At 49.7% G+C, this 18050-nt stretch overlaps 2 protein-coding genes across 4 annotated transcripts in view; both read right to left on the bottom strand.

Moving 5' to 3' along the window:
- The window catches only part of TNNI3K (TNNI3 interacting kinase), a 44864-nt gene extending 37266 nt beyond the window's left edge, over positions 1-7598 (bottom strand). Inside the window, exons 1-4 of one of the 3 annotated variants that reach the window (XM_061365041.1) lie at positions 7363-7598; positions 6652-6760; positions 2951-3036; positions 1381-1478 (exon numbers count right to left, since the gene is read on the bottom strand). In XM_061365041.1, coding sequence (XP_061221025.1) covers positions 1381-1478; positions 2951-3036; positions 6652-6760; positions 7363-7402 — 333 coding nt within the window. In that variant the 5' untranslated portion in view covers positions 7403-7598. The remainder of the gene's footprint in view (positions 1-1380; positions 1479-2950; positions 3037-6651; positions 6761-7362) is intronic. The other 2 variants (XM_061365040.1, XM_061365039.1) reach the window with 2 other exon arrangements.
- A 5487-nt stretch (positions 7599-13085) lies between these two features.
- On the bottom strand, positions 13086-17310 carry FPGT (fucose-1-phosphate guanylyltransferase). Its single transcript, XM_061365042.1, has 4 exons — positions 17200-17310; positions 16934-17101; positions 15714-15806; positions 13086-14751 (listed from the first exon to the last, which is right to left on the bottom strand). The coding sequence occupies exons 1-4, from the start codon at positions 17276-17278 to the stop codon at positions 13307-13309; spliced, it is 1785 nt and encodes a 594-aa protein (XP_061221026.1). The 5' UTR covers positions 17279-17310; the 3' UTR covers positions 13086-13306.
- Positions 17311-18050: the final 740 nt, after the last annotated feature.

Genomic DNA, 18050 nt, shown 5'->3' with positions numbered 1-18050 from the left:
CACCTCACCCCATGATGTATAAAACTGCCTGATTGTCATCAGTTTATAGCCTGCATTGCTAATGGGTACCAGTGGCTGTAAAATTAACGTAGGAATTCCAAGACAGAATGCAAGATACAGGAAGTCCTCATAGCACAGTAACTAGGAGAGATGGTGGCTCATGGACAGATACACAGAGTTAAACATGGAGCTGCAGAGCATCCTCAGCACATTGTGAGTTTCAGGCATCCAGCTCCATGATGGAGTCTTCAGCCTGTTTAATGACCACCTCTCTGAACACACCTAGGCCAAGGTTACTGTTCCAGGATGGGATTCATGAAATCCAGCAACTGGAGCAGGAAATGGGCTCAGTTGGTCCATAACAAACACTGCAGGTGATAGTGCAATGTCTTTCTTCCCACCCTTGGACACAAATGCTGCTGCTTGCACCTCTTTTTCCCTTCCCTTCCTGCTGCCCTCTAAGCAGCAAAATCATTGCTGCACTGGGGCTCTTCTTCTGGACAAATACTCTAATCACCAGATTATCTCCCAACAGAAGGCAAAACATCTCCTCCTCCACAGGTGAGCTTTTGGAGAGGATTGGTAGAGACTGCCACGATTCCTGCTGCTCTGGAATGGGGTGTTTGGATTAAGGACCATCTATCACTTCCATGTCCTCTGGCAACACCATTTATGGATCAGGAGTGGCACACAGGTGCCATCCTGCTTAACCAGCTTTGAACACACAGCAAATGGGAACTGCATCTGCCATGAGAGCTGCAGAGGGAAGAGGCTGTATGAGCTTATGGCACCTATGGGACATCTAAGTGTGGCCATTACAGTCTAGAAAAGCTCCTAAATTTGACTTGAGTTCCCCCTAAAAAGCCAGGTGCTTTTGGGGCTGGTCCATACATGGATTCAGTTTCTAAGATGCTCCATCTCAAAATAAGGATCATAACAATTCTTTCAGAAAATGCTGTCTTTGTCCACTTTATTCCTCACTGCTGTTATTGCTGAGTCTCAAAAGATAAATATAATAGTGAAGGAAATTAATACTGAAGCTGAATGAGGAGTCTGAGGGGGAACAACAAAGAAGCAGCAAACAAGAAAAATTGCAAAATGAATTCTTTTGAGACTGCCTCTATTACCAGCTATGATAATAACAGAGCACTGCTCTATCTTGAGCTGCACGGCATGGTTTAATCAATATTTCCAAAGCAGTATCATATCCTCATGGATGACACTGCAAAAACACCTGCTGATTCCCTGTGCTGGGTGCTTCCCATGCACTGTAAATGTGAAATCTGTGTTTTCACCAGAAACAGCAACCAGAGACTCCAACCGGGTGGTTCACGCAAATGAACTGCTCGGTTCTGATTTATTTCCACCAGTTCAGCTTACCTTATAAGCTGCCAAGTGCAGAGCTGTAAACCCATTTCTGGTTAGCCTGGAGGGGCGCAGTCCTTTCAGCATGAGGGTTCTGATGTGGGACTTGTTACCTTCAGCAAGAAAAAGGGAAACAAAGTCATGTACAGAGAAGAACGTGCAGAGGAAGTAAGAACCTCCCGTGTGAGCCTGAAGCAGAGAGCAGCAGTGGCTCAGCTGCTGACCTGAGGCAAGACATGACATAGATCTCCTGATACCTCCCAATGCATTGGGCACCACATCCTGGCCCACAGGGCAGCTGCAGACCTGGCCACAGCCTGGCCATTTGCTCACACTTCAATGGGGGTTTGTTAAGGACAGGAGAACCTCTACAGGGACAAACCCGGGTGTCACATCCTGACCACGCTGCACAGAGCAGCAGATGCTGCTGGACTCTGCCCCCCTTTGCCCCTTCAGAACTGAAGCATCACTCTCCCCCTCCACATGACACTGTCACAGGGACAGCTGGTGTGTGGACGGTGCTGAACGTCACTGTGGGCACTGGCCTTCCTCTGACCTGATGCACAGTGGTGACCTCAAAACACATACCTGCCTTCTATTGATAGTAATCAATATTAGTTATTGTTAGTCCTATTATGTTCTCTCCTCCCTTCCAGTGCTCACGCACCATATGGAGTTAATGAGCAGCGCCTGCTTTCTTATGTGTCCTCTCAGCAATCCCCAATGGCTCCTATGTTACCAGGCACTGGTGTCACGTCTGGGTACGACCTTGCACTCTGAGAGTAAAGATCCATGGGTTTTCAGTGGTGCAGGATCAGGCCCTCCTTCATGGTGGCATTGGACCGAGACGGAGCAAATCTCCATGATGTGTGTTACTAGTGTCTGCAGAGCTGAAACCTGAGAGTAAAATTCTCTTTGCCTCTCAGCTGATTTTGGCTCTTGTATAACAAGAGCAAAGTGCGTGCATGAACAAATGACCCACTATGGGTATCAGAGGAGCAGTACGGATAGGAGTGGAAAATTCTGCCATCACTGTGTTTTAATGACCATCCCAGCAGATCTCCTGCACTCTTTCCTCACGTACCCTCAGCTGCTGTCTGCAAAACTCCTACCAGGTGATGCTTGTCACTAAAGCATTTGGGTTGTTCTTCTTTTAACCACTGTGAAATGAAATACACGTATTTCCATTGCCCTGGAAAAGTAAGCGTTGTAGGTATGGCAAAGGATTGCTAAAGTAGGTGCCTATCCTGGAGTCTATTCCATGTGCAGATCACAGCACTGCAGAGCAATACTAGATGAGAGTGGATTGATGAACCAGCGAGTACAGCAAGCTGTGAATCAGTTGAACACTTGCAGCACAACACACTACATTAGCAACCAAAACTTTTGCTGGACAGAAGCATCAGCCACAATGTGGCTCAGTGTAGCTTGATTCACCCCTTTTGGCAGTGGGGCTTCGAGTGATGCTGCGAGGTGCCTACTCAGCTGTCAGCAAGGACAGCAAGGAAGGAAGCTCCCTCCTCCTGACAGTTGTCAGACCCCAGACCAGCAGCTGTGTAAAGAACACTGGATTTCAAATACCTACCCCCACAGATGCAGCATAAATGGAGCAGGGAGAGCCCATTTTCTGTGCGGTAATTCAAATTGACTTTGCAGAAGGCTTCATCAGAGCTGCAGAAAGAGGGTTTGCAGATGATCACTGTTTTCATCTCTCGCACATCCCCTGTCATTTGGAAAAGCTTTCAAACAGAAATCTCAGTGCAGTTTTCGAGACCTGGGGCTCAATTTATACCCTGTGTGCACTCAGTAAGTCTGGAAACACTTGGCAGACATCAAGCGAGAGTCCAGATTTACTGTTTTCTGACCAACCGGGCAGTTCAGTCACTGCGGAGCCTGAATTCAGCTCCATTAGAGAAAAAAGAGGAAAGACTCCTTAGGAGCCAATGATCTGTGCAGAGCCAGCTTCTGTACTGATGCAATAATAACCAAGGGATAGTTTAAAAGCTGTGTGTTCAGTCTGAAGCGAAGCACTGGGCAAGCACAGAGCTGGAGGCAAAAGAGCTGGGTAACGAGAACACCCAGAAAAGGCCTTTCAGAAGGTAAGGCGATGCTCCCCAGATGAGGTCACAGAAACACCACCAACACATGGAAGCTGTTCTGTGGGAACACTACAGGAGCATGGACATGGAATGAGGGTTGGCCAAGCTCACACCAAAACCTGGCAATGATTAAAAGCAAAAGGAATGAAGGAGTCTTTCCAGAGCCATGTTCCTGGTGGAGGATTTGCAGTTCCAGTGGCACACCGGCTCCTAAGAAGATCCACGAGTGCCTGAGACCTGTGGGGACTATGGAAAGGCAGCTCTGCATTTACAGTTCTCAGACAACTGAACATCACATCTTGTGACACTGACAAAGTGAAGCTCCATTTATCGTTTCATTTTCTACCACATTATTGGTAAAGTGCTACAGCTTCATGATTTCATAGTGCTTCCCAGGCCACACAAAGATGGACAGTTAAAATGAAGTTGTTATTATTAATACATTTCCAATCGAATAACTGTTAAACAGGATCTGTGTCAAGCCTGACTCATTGAAAAATGCACTCAGCTTCGGTATTTGATGCTCTCTTCTTTTTTACAGAAAAAAAAAAAAAGAACATACATAAAATGTTAAAACCTCTGATTTTACAGTTCATCAATTTCCATGCTTCTTGTCACAGAACCCCAGCCTGGTTTGGGTTGGAAGGGACCTTAACCCAACCCCTGCCACGGGCAGGGACCCCTTCCACTGGAGCAGCTTGCGCCAAGCCCCTGTGTCCAACCTGGCCTTGAGCACTGCCAGGGATGGGGCAGCCACAGCTTCTCTGGGCACCCTGTGCCAGCGCCTCAGCACCCTCACAGGGAAGAGCTTCTGCCTAAGAGCTCAGCTCAGTCTCCCCTTGGGCAGGTTCAAGCCATTCCCCTTGGCCTGTCCCTACAGGCCCTTGTCAAATCAAAGTCCTGTCATACAACACTTGGCACAGCTCAGAAATGAAGCGCTTCATAGACTAAAGGTAGAAGACCCGGCAGCCAAGGGAATTGCAACAAACGTTTAAACAATTTATTCCTTAAACAGAATTTCAAGCGCAGACAAAGCCAGAGACTTCCCTTTACTTCTCATAGTTAAGTCCATCGTAAAGGAAATCCTGCTTGTTCAGTGTGTGTGGTCAGTCTAAACTAGGAATAAACCCTGTGTTTTCCTATTCTTCTGCATAAAGTGCGATCAGGTTGATTTGGAAATGCTAAACCACCTCATTTTTCTGGGGTTTATATTGAAAGAACCAGTTTTAACTTCCAGAATGTGAAAGTTCCTCAAGCTGGATACTGAAATCTTCCTCTTCTCCTGGATTGAAGGATAATGAAAAGTTTCAGTTTGCTTTTTTAATGCTGTACAATTTGAATCTGAGTTCTTATAAGCAGGTAAAACAATAATGCTTTTGTGGGAAAATATTGCAAGGACAGTTTTATATATTAGAAACTGTGATTAAAAGGCTCATACCGACAATGAAAACTAATTCAAATGACTCCACAGAGGGCTGGTTTTACCTCAGTGCCCTCCTAGTTCATTTCCTTAAGAGTTAATTGCACGATTTAGGGAAACAAAATCCTGCCTTTTCATTTTTAGGGTGTGTTTTTAGTTAAACCATGGCACTCAGAGCTCTGAGCTGCAGTGACAGAGCAGGGACAGCTTTTACCCAGGCTCTGACACATGTGCTTCTCTCCACTACAACTGTTGGGTTTTGTGTGGCACTGGACAGACGCCCACTGAGTGCAGTGAGGATGATGGGGGATGCTGGCAGCTCTCTGCCAGGCTGGGTCACTTTTACCCTGCTTCTGTTCTAAACCTTCCAGAGGAGGGGCTTGAGCAGCTTCTGATTTCATCTCCCCCAGGTGAGCTCCCGGCTTTGCCTTCACTGCAACCACCCGGGTTCTCAGTCCTAAATCTTTTAAATACATGAATTTGGTTTAATAATGGGGAAAAACTACTAATTCCTCTGCTGCCTCAGTGATGAGCAGAGCTCCCAGAATAGCCACCGCTGCTGCAGAACAGGTCTCATGTAGTCAAGATTGATTTCTAACACTGGCCATGTTTGGATGTCAGAGACCCACAAGCCCTGATTTCATACCCATGGGTAAAGGCATTTTGAAAGGAGATCACTGTCTCATTCCTCAAGCCTGACTACAAAACCAGGTGTTTCCAGTGCAGTGTTAACCAATACCATTAATTCTCACCCCTTCTGTGGGAAAGAGCAGTGCTCTTTATCTAAGAAGCAGATTTTGGCTGGCATCTCACTGAGACTTAGATGGGCCCTGCAACAAACTGATAAGCTGAGCTGCCAAAGTCTGCTAACCTCAAAGTCTGGGTTTTCCTTATCCTCATGCCTAACGCAGGAGCTGAGCACTGTAACCATACGCTCAGTTGTTTTGCTTATCTAAAATAAAGAGAACTCTGGCTCCACTTTGTGAAGATATTGGTTTTACTACTAAACAGGCTTAAAATGAGGCAAGGAGTGAAGTACTTTAGTGGATCACAGCCAAAGTGGTCCATGAAAGCCCAAAGTCCTCTTTCACTTCCCAGGCTCAATCAGTGCCAATTGTGTTGGCAGTGTGCATGGTGAATGATTTATGAGACCAGTTGGGCTTTTTTGAGCTTGTGATTTATTTCTGATTAGAACCCCCTGTTTTTCCAAGGGGGTTTGGTGTCTGGAATTATTCACCTGATCTTCACATACTCATAGTCTCTGAATTGTGTGGCTTCTGCATTTGAGCTTTTCTGATAATGAGCATATAAATATATATTACCTCTTTGGGTGACCTTGGTTGGTGGCAAGTGCTGCCCTGAGAAAGCAATTACAAACATGAACTTGAAATGCACTTTCAGAAGATGCCCTGCTTGTGCTTGTTGAAAATCTGTGACTTCAGCAATGCTCCTGCCTGAAGAAACACATCAGCAGAGCAGGAAGTACCCAGCACAGTTGGACAGCCTGTTAGAGCTGACCAACTTACACAAGCATATAGGCATTTGCTGGGAGATACTGGCATCAGTAATTAACAGTCACTGCCTCTGGCACTGTGCTGCGAGGCTCCTGCCCAGAGCTGTGACATAGTCCCAGAAATAGACATTAAAGACCATGCATTTGTACATGACAAAGTCCTTCCATGGGCAAACACCTGAAACTGAAATTGCTGTTTAATGGCAGATACTTCTGTGAAAGAAATTAATAAGCAGGTTTCCAGAGTATTTTACCTAAAAACGTGCTTCAGTTCCGCCAGCTCCTTCTCTTTGATTTGCAGGTCATCCTCTAACCGCTCTATGATGATAGCATAGGATTCACTCACCTTTTTCTTCCATTCATCTGCCAACAAGAAAAACCCTAGATTATAAAACCCTTCAAAACACATCAAAACCATGAAGCATAATGTCCCCGTAACCAAAGCACTTGGTGTTTAAACATCCAGTTGCACAGTTTCATACGGTTTTCTATTCAAGTATGGAAGTTTAAATACTGCAGCTAGTAAGCTGTTCTTGCTGCACCAATATAGACACACACACACTGATTTCACTGACAAGTACTACATCTGAATCCTTATATCAGGAATATTCTAACTGAAGCAAGAGCAAACTTAAACCTCAGGGTGCATTTGTTAGTTCCTAAATCTGAGCATAGACACACAGCATAAAAGGTTGGCAGTTTAAAGGTTTTCTAATGAAGTACAAGCCAAAGCAACAGCATAATCTATGTTAATATGATATCGCCATAAAGAAATCTACTTTACTGGCTTTCTGCCTTCTTTCCCAGGCTGTACATGCGGTTTGGGTTAAGCCTTTCTCTTGTAAACCAAGAACAATACAACACCGCAGCCTTGAGCCCAAGAGTAAAAGGTATTTCCTGAACTACCCCCTGCTTCTCGCAGATGGGTGTCTGGAGGCCGGCATTAAAAAAGCAGCATTTGTTACCAGTGCAAGTTTGGGTTGGTCTGGACTTGTAATTTCCCATTTGCCCGATGTATCTCCTTTGTTTCAGCAGAGCTCCCGCAGTAACGTGATTCCTTGCTCAGGAGCAGGGACAGTCCTCCTGAAAAATGCTTTTGATAGTCTCTGGCTAAAAATAACCGCTGTGCCAACTGGAATGTCATGCAACAATGAGAGGGAGAGAACCAGCCTGTGGGGTCAGCTGCATGGAGCAACACTGGTACCTGCTCAGCTTCCTTCACAGCCCATGCCTGTTTCAACAGAAACAACCATCTCCTTCCATCTGCTCAGCACCCAGCGCTGCTGCAGCTGGGTAATCCAGCAGCTTGCTGCCAGCTCTGCAGAGGAAGAGGAATTGGGAGAGCTGACTCCCAAGGGTGCGTTCAGGATACCCAAGGGGTGCTGGGGTCCCCACTCTGGGGAGGCCAGAGATGATCTCAGCTCCTAACAGCAGAAGGCTGCTTCAGAATGGTGAAAGGATGCTTAACAGTGAAATAACCTGTTTGTCACCCTCACAGACTGAATGTCCTCAGTAACGTGGCCAGCACAGGTCTGCTCAGCCACAGCCTGCCCTCCTCACATCCTTTTCCTTCCCTTTTCTTCAGCTACTGCTGAACCCAGGACAATTTCTATTTGTGAATATATATATTCTATATTTAACACGTGTTAACTGACCTTGGCAGCAGCTCTGTGCTCAAGTTGGTAGTTTTCTCAGCGAAGGATTTCAGGCAAGAAGATAACTTGATGTAACTCACACACACACACACATCCTCACCACGCTGCATCCCCCTGCAAACAAACCTGCACCCTGAGAGCTCCTGGCACAGCACAGGCTCATCCCTTTATTTGCACTGATCTGCCCATTAAGCCAGGACATGTTTCAGAAGACTCTGACCTGCTTTGACAGCACACCCTGTGACATTCAACCAAATATTTTCAAGAAGGGAACCAGCCTGGTGACGAATCCTCCAAGTCCAGTTGCCAAGCAACCAACTTCACTGGTGATGCGCACTCAAGCAATGGATGCAGCACCCAGGCAGGTATCTCCTCTCCCACTGCTGTCATTAGCCAAACACTGCTTGTTTTCCTTATAGTGCCTAAAGGGGCTGCAGGAAACCTGGAGAGGGGCTTGGGACAAGGGCCTGTAGGGACAGGCCAAGGGGAATGGCTTGAACCTGCCCGAGGGGAGCCTGAGCTGAGCTCTTAGGCAGAAGCTCTTCCCTGTGAGGGTGCTGAGGTGCTGGCACAGGGTGCCCAGAGAAGCTGTGGCTGCCCCATCCCTGGCAGTGCTCAAGGCCAGGTTGGACACAGGGGCTTGGAGCAAGCTGCTCCAGTGGAAGGGGTCCCTGCCCATGGCAGGGGTTGGAGCTGGAGGAGCTTTGAGGTCCCTTCCAACACAAACCAGGCCGGGATTCTGTGAAATGCCAGGAAAAAAACCAGCTGGAAGTGACAAAACAGATTGTGGTGCTGCTGGGTGCCTGAGGAACAGAATTTTCTCCCAGTCAGACCAAGCAAATCACGACAGGGACAGGACAGACCCCAAGCCCCAGGAAAAGTTCTGTTCACTTTTGCACAGAAAACACATTTTAATACAGCAACTTTGTAAGTACATAAATTTCCATGAGATAGAGATAAAATTATATACTTTAAAAGCAGCAAATACCTTGCATATTGTTTATATTCTAGTACATCTGCTTCAAGAACATCAAAAAAGTCATCAGTTTTACGCTGTATTTTTCTCACTCTTTTGCACACATTTGTGTGGGTGAAGATTGATTCCTATGGACTCTCAGGGAGAGCTCTGGAAGCTGCAGCACAGGAGGATCATCCGGTCAGTCACCAGAGCCAGTCCAACACCACGAAAGCAGCTTCCAGGTGAATTCTGCACATCCACATCCCAGCTGTGAGGCAGCTGCGGAATAACTGAGATCGGGGGGGAAAAGAGGACAAAAGGAGCAATTGCAGAGCCTGTTCGCAGTGTTTGCAAACAGAGGAATGGAACAACTGCTCTGTTGGGCCAGTTCCAGTTCACATCTGCACTGGCAGCACTGCAGCGGCAGAGCAGCGCTCCTCAGTGAGCAGAGCCCCAGCTGCAGCGGTCACACAGCACTGAGCTCTATGAGTGCCTGGCACATGCCGCTGGCACGTCCAACCCTGCAAGAGGAACGTGTCAAGGGCTCCTTTCTACCTCTGAGTTCCAGCATCCTCCACAGGAAGGCTTTACAGGATCAAGCCTTTTGCAGTGGTCTTTATGTCCGGCTGGTTAGAAGATATCCATACCTGACATTCCCTTTGGGAGGCTGGAAGCTGCTCCTGTACATTTCCATGTCATTCTGGTGACATTCTGACCTGTCACATCAAATGAAAAAGGCACCTTAATGGACATGAAGTTTGAGGAATTCTGTATCCCGGATAAGGAGCAGGTGGTTCCATGGCTTCTCTGGGAGAGGGTTAAAAGGAGTGCAGAGGGTAATGCTGCTGGTTCTGCTCTAACAACTCTGCAGGGGCATTTGCACAGGGACTCATGTTCCACAAGGACTCATGCTCCACAGGGACTCATGTTCCACAAGGACTCATGCTCCACAGGGACTCATGTTCCACAAGGACTCATGTTCCACACGTGCAGGGAGCAGAGTGTGAAGCTGCTGCACCAGGGATTTAGGAACAAGCAGAGGCTGAACCAGGGAGCTCAGCCCAGGCAAACTGCCCGTCCAGCACAGGGATGCTCCCGGGCAGATCCGGGTGGTTGCTGGCGCTCACCTTCCTCCATCAGCTCCGCAGGTCCCCCTGGCACAGATGCTCCCAGCTGCTCGCTCTGATCCCAGACACCTCCCTCCTTCTCCTCTTTAAGGGCCTCAATTCTCAGATTTCAGTTTCCTGCCCAAATGGTGACTGCAAGAATCCTCCCCAGCTGCACGGTGTAACACACACAGAAAGGCTACATCCCTGTCCCTTAGGGCATGCTCCCAAAGCATTCAGGGAAATGATTTGACAATGCTCATGATGAGGCCCATTACTGCACTACACAGCAAACCTAATTACATAAAGCAAGCTGACATGAATAAAATCATTAAACACTCACCTTGGTTTACCTGAGATTGTACCAGCCGGAGACGCATTTCAGGAGAGATGGAGGCAGGCAGGGACCTAGAGGCCTGCATGGGAGCTGTGTCCAGCCAGGAACCTCAGGAGCCTTGGCAAAGTCAAGACTCCAGATTTCAAACAGATGCTCCCGCTCCTCCTGCTCTGGCCTGATGGGCACTTTGAGCACTGCATCCTTTATTGCTCAGGGAAAACCTGGACCAGAATGCCACAAATCAGAATCTGGTACCAGAAACCAGTAGCCCCATAATTACTATTACCCTGCTGCTAGATTTCACTGCATGGGCTTGCACAAGTCTCTCAATTCCCCTGGAACAAGTTTATCCCAGCTGGTTGCATGAGAAAATTGTTATCACCGACCTTCACAGCACACTGTGAAAAAGATGGGCTGAAGTTTGTACAATGTACATGAATAGGATACATACAGATACTGTGTACATCAACTGAGATCATCGCCCTCAGGAAGCATCCAGGCTGAATTCCGTCTGGTTTTAGTGAGATTTGATCACACTGTAACATAGCCCTTCTTGCAAGGGCTTCAACTTGCTATAGCTGAAAACCACACACACTTCATAAATCACTGCAAAAGGTTTACCCAGCGCCTAAATAGACATTGTTTTTCAAATGTGTCATCAAGGATACATACAAATCACAGAATCCCAGCCTGGCTTGTGTTGGAAGGGAGCATAAAGCTCCTTCAGCCCCAACCCCTGCCACAGGCAGGGACCCCTTCCACTGGAGCAGCTTGCTCCAAGCCCCTGTGTCCAACCTGGCCTTGAGCACTGCCAGGGATGGGGCAGCCACAGCTTCTCTGGGCACCCTCAGCACCCTCACAGGGCAGAATGCTGGTGCAACACCCACCACTTCACAGGAACTTGGGTCATTCCAGCACCGGGCAGGGTTAAGGAAGGACACAAAGAACAGAACATCCCAGATGACACCACTGCCTGCAGGGGCACGAGTTCCTGCTTCTGACCCACCCCAGATGCAGCTGGGTCTGCAGGTTGGAGCAGCCCTGGGCAGGACAGGCAGAGGAGCAGCACACCAGGAACTCTGAAACACTCTAAGACGTACCTGTTCCCTCTCCTTGTGCCCTCCATGGACTGCCTTTCTTCTTCCTTTTTCCCCATTACTTAGGTCTCAGAAGCAAACCCATTTTCTCCTTACACCAGACCGCCTGCAGCTCTGAAACCCGCACGTGGGACTCCGGGAATGCGGAGTAAATACAACTGTAACAGTAAAAGTGAATAATCATGTTAAATGGATGCATTGGCACTGAACATCCAGAAACCTTCCCAGGCAGCAATGCCATCGCCAGGGAAGTGTTCTCAGAGCAGTCTGGTCTCCAGCTGAAAATGCAAAACCTGTACCAAATGTTTGCTTGCCCCAAGATGTGCTGCATGTGTTAACACAGGTTCTGCAGATGGGTTAATAAACAAACCACAACTTCATGCTCTGGGTTCTATGGCTGTTTTTACTTTGTGACTTTAGGCAAATGCCTTGAACCTCAGTGCTCTCAAACCTGCTGCTCTTCCCATTGTTAAACTGGTACTTTAGAATGACTTCTAAAACCTCTATTTGCTCAGGAACTCTCCTTAGCCCTTTGAGGTCAACCTCAGCAATTCCCAACCTCCATGACTTGCTCCTCTGTGCTCCTTCTTGCTCAGGAAAAATCCTATGTCTTCCTCTGTTTACTAGTGAGGAAGGAACCTGATGAAGGCTAAACCAGCTTGGGTGAGATTCAGGAGATCCTGCACTGCTACCTGGCAGGTGGCACACGAAAGGTGCCATTCAGGAATTCAGTCAGCAGGAGACAAACACTGGTACACACAAACAGTGTTTCAGTAAAACATGAAAGCCCACACATGAATGCAAGAGGAAGATGTGCTGTGTCTGCACTCAAACTGCATCGATGGAACACACGGCACGTTCTGAAACCCCGCGTGAAATGGCCAGAAGAGCGAGCACAGAAACCACACTCACCAGTCTGCAGCTGGATCTCTGGCACCTCAACCAGGGGCAAGAGGACATTTAATTAGTGATGGGTGGAGAAGTGGATGAGAGAACAGACCCCCTGTGCTCTCTGCAGGTGTGTTGCAGTACCATCACACCATTGAGCCTCTGTCCTCTGCTCCACTGGTCTGTGTGAGCACTGAGCATCAATGGGCAAATCTGCGCTACCTGCGGCTCCATGGACATTTGTTGAAGTTCTTCTCCAAGGACTCAAAAGTTTTAATCCCAGTGTTATCAGTCCCAAAGGAAAAAACCATCCCCCATGCAAAGCTTTTTCCTCTGATGAAACCAAAGGAGAAAAATCACAACACGAGAAAGAAAATGATTAATGCTAAAGACAGGATGGCTGGATTTAAAAAGTAGTTTTAATAAGTGTACCTGTACCCATCTGACACATCACTGCAGAGTCGGGTGAAAGGAGAGAAACTCGAGTTATTGCTACATCACACTGTGCTGCTGCAGCTAAGCCTATGCTGAAAAGGTTCTACAGCAGTTGCCAGTGAAATTTCCATGACTCTGCTCTGTACCACGCACCTTCTGCAACGGCCATAGAACACAGCAACCAGGAGAAGTCACCCATCAGAGTCTGCAGAGATCTGAAACAGTTCAGTACTCCTCTCATCAAAAGAACAGTTCATCTGCACTCGCCGCATCATTCGTGTCATGCTACACTGCTGCTAATGCAGGTTCACACTTCCTCCTCTAAAGAAACCACAGACAAGACCTGTGTGCTTTTCTCTGACGACTTTCACAAGCTGGGCAGTACCAACCACGCTCACACCAACACAGGGCATTTCCTCAAGCACTGCTTGTTCTACAGATCACACTTCTCTTTTTGCCTTCGTAGATGGATTTCATCATAAATTTGCTTCCTGAACTTCATCATGTCCCCGACCTCTTTGCACCTGAGCATCTCCTGCACAGACAAGCACCGGAGCCCGTGCAATGTGAGACGTGACGCGTGCTGCACGGCACGCACCATCTGCAGCGACAGGAGGACCGATTCCCTCAGCGTGGAGCAGACAGGGAAGAGCCTCGCGGTCCACAAGCTCAAGCCTGTGCTCTCGCTGGAGAAGAGCTGCTCCGACACCTGCACACCCCAGAGCTCCAGGCACTGCGGCAAGCTGACCCCACAAAACCGCAGGGCACCGAGGTCGGACAGCACCTTCACGCTCTTCTTCAAGTCGTCCTGCACACCAAACACCATGCTCACATACTGCACCTCACGGTCACCTTCTACACTCAGGGAGCTCAGAAAGCAGTGTGAGGGAACCTCTACTTTCCCACTTATATCCGACCCACTGATAATGCTGCCCTCCCCTACAGAGACCTCAGGCCCAATCCTGGAGTACTCGATGACGGATCCAGGTCCTATGAGACATCCTGGCTCCAGAATGCTGTGCATGACACTTGCTGTTTGAGCCAAGGCCCTGTCAGGAAAGATGCTGAAGGCCACAGGCAGCAAGCCAAGCTCAGACTTCAGTTTGCTGTCAGATGTAAAATGGAACAAATACTCCTCAGTAGTTCCAATGTGGTAGAACTTGGAGTTGTTCAAGACTACAACATTAAGTGCAGTTCCTTTGAGGAGAGAGTACAGTTTCTGCCGCACCTCTATCAACTGTGATCCCTCTTTTGTGATGCTGCTTGTGTTTGTCGTGTAGTCTTGCGTGGCTCCAGGTCCCAGGGCCTGCAGGAAGTCACCATAAGCATCTATTTCACAGCAAAGAGTGCCCATCTGCTTGTAAAATGCCAGCAGTCGCTTCGCAGTGCTATGGTCCATGTAAAATATACTGTCTGTGTACACACACTCAGAGCCCCTTTCCGAGCCCCTGCGGTCTCCAGGGGCAGCTGGCAGAGAACCGCTCCCTCTCACGCACACGGCCCCGCACTGCCGCATGGTCTCAACAGTAGGTTTGTGCAGGAAGCGATGGCAAGATGTGTATTCGAGTCCTCCCTTTCCTGAGAAACTGGCTGGATCTAAAACAAACACTCCATGAGTGGTCCCCACCGCCAGGTCCGAAGGGTGAGCCAAGGCAGTGAATCCAGGCTTATCAAAGGTGACTGTCTCCGTAACTCCAGTGCTGTACAGCTCGATGTCATCCGCACACGTAACGAGAACGCCCGGCTTCATGTGGCTGGGGAAGTCGATGTACATGGCCAGCTTCAGGTCCAGCATCTGGTACATGGGATCACCCAATGGCAGAGCTGTGAATGCCTTTCCCAGGGCACTTGCATTGGGCAAACGCTGACTGTAACCGCCTTGAGGAAAAGCACAGTTTTAGTTATACAGAGACACTGGTACATGAGCAAAAGCTAAACCTTTGCAGCTGTTTTATGAGTATTTTATGAGCTTGGTCATATACTGAGTATGCACCAAAACCAATGACAGATGAACAAATACATCAGTCATTCTTCAAGCATTTCTCAAAGCAGATGTGACCTGATGCCCACAGCTTAACACACTGTAAATAACTTCTGTTAAAATGGTGGTGTGTTCCATTCTGGAACACGGGCCCCTTGTCTGTAACTCAAGCGAAGCAAGCAGATGCTTGATTTTAGCTTGAGAATAAGGAGGACCCCCACCCCCACTGGGAATTTTAAGCCAGAGCTGAGGCAAAGCAGCAGCAGTTTGGGCAGGGGACAGGTTGTTACCTGGCTCCCTTCCACTCTGCAAAACGGATGCCCCTTTTGGAAGTGCTCTAGTGGGATAAGGCAGTGAGTGCTCCACCTGCCCTTAGTACTGAGGGCCCCTAGGTCCCTCCCAAGGGGGCAACATGTTCCTTACGGGGTATTTCAGGGCAGCAGCTGAACTCAGACACTTGCCCTAGCTAGTCTATGATTCTATGATAATTACGCTCCTTCCTCCATGGTCTGACAGAACAATGCAAAAGCTGAGAAGAAATGCTCAGGTGACAGCAGTACCTCCCAACTACCAATGTAAACTCAAATGGATCACAGAATCCCAGACTGGTTTGGGTTGGAAGAGACCTCAAAGCTCCTCCAGCTCCAACCCCTGCCACAGGCAGGGACCCCTTCCACTGGAGCAGCTTGCTCCAAGCCCCTGTGTCCAACCTGGCCTTGAGCACTGCCAGGGATGGGGCAGCCACAGCTTCTCTGGGCACCCTGTGCCAGCGCCTCAGCACCCTCACAGGGAAGAGCACGTGTTAATATAGTAACCAAATCGTGTACCATTGTAGTGAGAAATGTAAACTGGAATTTACCAGAGTGAATGAGCAGCACAGTAAAGGATGTCCAGTTGTCACCACACAGGTCTTCCAGGCACTGAAGAACATGGAGAGTTGATCCACCATTTCCTACAGAATAAACAGTTTCGTACCTGCCAGAAAGTTGGATGCTTTCCCTGCCAGCCACCCTCTGAGCTCCCTCAGCACTGGGCACGACCCAGCCACAACTCCAACACTGCTGACTTTTGCAATATGGATATGAGGAAAAATGTTTGGGATATGAGGAAATAGTTTGGGATATTTTTATGTCCTCTTAGAACTTCAAATTGGTAGATTTCTGAAAATCAATCTCTGTTACTCCACACTGCGGAAAGACTGCTGAGATCAGTTACTTTCTACAGCAAAGTGAGCAGGAATGAAGAGCTACAGGGTGATGTTATGGACACTCAGGATACTTTCTTCTAGGCTTTGGCTGCACATCAGGTGAAATACTAAAACATGCTCCTCCCTGTGAGGGTGCTGAGGCGCTGGCACAGGGTGCCCAGAGAAGCTGTGGCTGCCCCATCCCTGGCAGTGTTCAAGGCCAGGTTGGACACAGGGGCTTGGAGCAAGCTGCTCCAGTGGAAGGGGTCCCTGCCCGTAGCAGGGGTTGGAGCTGGAGAAGCTTTAAGGTCCCTTCCAACCCAAACCAGGCTGGGATTCTGTGATACTCAAATTAGTTAAGCAGTGAGGTTAAAGTAAACAGCACTAACTTATAAAAAGCATGAGTTAGCATTACTCCTATTCCATATGGTCCACGCGGCAGAGCCACGCAGTGCATCAACATTCACACCACCCTCGCAGGGCCCCCATGTATTACACCGGGAAGTGCCATGGCCAAAATGAAAGTGACAAACGCAGCCACCCCTGGTGACAGCAGCTGCACAACTGAATCAAAGCTACACCGTATTTAATGGCATTAGACCCTACACTTGGGGTTTAATGAATACTTGTGCAGCACTTTGGAGCCCGTGCTCTGCAGGAAGCAGGTGACACAGGACAGCAGCACAAAGCCCGCTTCTGCCTGACTGCAGGGAAGCACAGCATTGTATTACATGGGTATCAGCGCATCAAACCAGCGCACCAGGAACCGCACACCCGCGCAGCAGCCTCACAGTCGCTGTGCTGCGCAGCCGGACCCATCGGCCGCTCCCCGCCATGCCCCGCACCAGCGCTGCGCTCCCCCCGCCGTTGCCACGGCAGTGACCGGTACCCACCGGCCTTGCGTCCGGGCGGGTCGGCGAACACGAGGTACCGCGGCCCCAGCGGCAGCTCCCTCCTGCGCAGCTTCGCCTCCAGCTGCTCCCGGTAGGCGAGCGCCTGCCCCGCGTCCGCGGCCGTCAGCGCCACCACGTCCCAGAACCCGCCGGGGGGAGCGGGCGTCCCTGCGGGCAGAGCGGCAGCGCCTCAGTCAGCGCGGCCGGGCCGGAGGCACCTGCCCCGGGAGCCCCGATCCGCGGCCCCCGCCCCCGCCGCTTCCCACCTCGGAGCGCCGCGAACCGCGCCAGCCGTCGCTCCGTGGCCTCCCGCCGCGCCGTGCTCCGCTCACCCGCCACCGGCATGGCCGCGCTGCCCGGGCGGAGCGGGGAGCAGGGACCGGGACAGGAACCCCGCCCTACCGCTGTCGCTGCTATAACCAGAGCCCGAGGCGGCTCCCGTGCGCCCGACCCGGAAGAGCCGGGCGGGGAGAGGCGGGGCGGGCGGGAGCGAGCTTTTAACCCGGGTCGGCCCCGCGGCGCCGGCGCAGAGCTTGGTTCTTGGGTGTGCGCAGGCGGCTTGGTTCGCGCTCGCCGCAGGAGGCACCGTGGGAGCCGGTTCCTTTTCTGTCTCTTGGGAGTTCTCTGCGGTCCGGCTCCCCTGTGGGGTGATGCTGCAGCAGGGGTTGGGGGAAGGGGCATAGACATGGACATGGGGGGCCGGGCTGGGAAAGGGCTCTCCCTCCCTGCTACTGATGTTGCCTGCGCGCTTTGCTTCCCTTCCGTTTCTCCGCTCTCTGTTACTTGCAGTAGTCCCTGTGCCCTGAGTTCTAGGTTAAAGCTATTTCAAGTGGAGTTTTGTTCGGGCAGAGGACACGGGGCTCCGATCGCGCCTGCCGGTGTGTCTTCACATGTGCCCAAGAGGTCGCGTACTGCAAACGGACGTTAAAAGAAGCATCTTCCCTGTCCTCTGTACTTAGGTAATCTGTAGAAATCGTGTGTGGGCTCCGTTTGAGAGTACTTTGCTGCTTCAAAACGGTGGTCCCACGTGGATCGCAGGGTCTGCTGATGCCTCTGGGCGGTGTTTGTGGTATAGATCCGCGTTTTGAGGCTTGGGGCTCATCTCGACTCCGCGGCG

This window comes from Neopsephotus bourkii, unplaced genomic scaffold (assembly GCF_033783945.1).
Source record: "Neopsephotus bourkii isolate Nb327-2 ecotype Australia unplaced genomic scaffold, CSIRO-AGI_Nbou_v1 NB_1269, whole genome shotgun sequence".
In the NCBI taxonomy this organism is placed as follows: domain Eukaryota; kingdom Metazoa; phylum Chordata; class Aves; order Psittaciformes; family Psittacidae; genus Neopsephotus; species Neopsephotus bourkii.
Note: the sequence above shows the minus strand (reverse complement) of the source record. Positions and strands in the feature narration are given on the sequence as shown.

Bases quoted from the DNA above. Each gene is read 5' to 3' on its own strand.
- FPGT (XM_061365042.1), bottom strand. From the start codon at position 17,278: ATGCCGGTGGCGGGTGAGCGGAGCACGGCGCGGCGGGAGGCCACGGAG. The intron at 15,807-16,933 runs GTGGGTACCGGT...TTTATTCTGTAG, and splicing joins CCCGCCCGGACGCAAGGCCG to GAAATGGTGGATCAACTCTC. The intron at 14,752-15,713 runs GTAAATTCCAGT...CTTTTCCTCAAG, and splicing joins TGTGCTGCTCATTCACTCTG to GCGGTTACAGTCAGCGTTTG.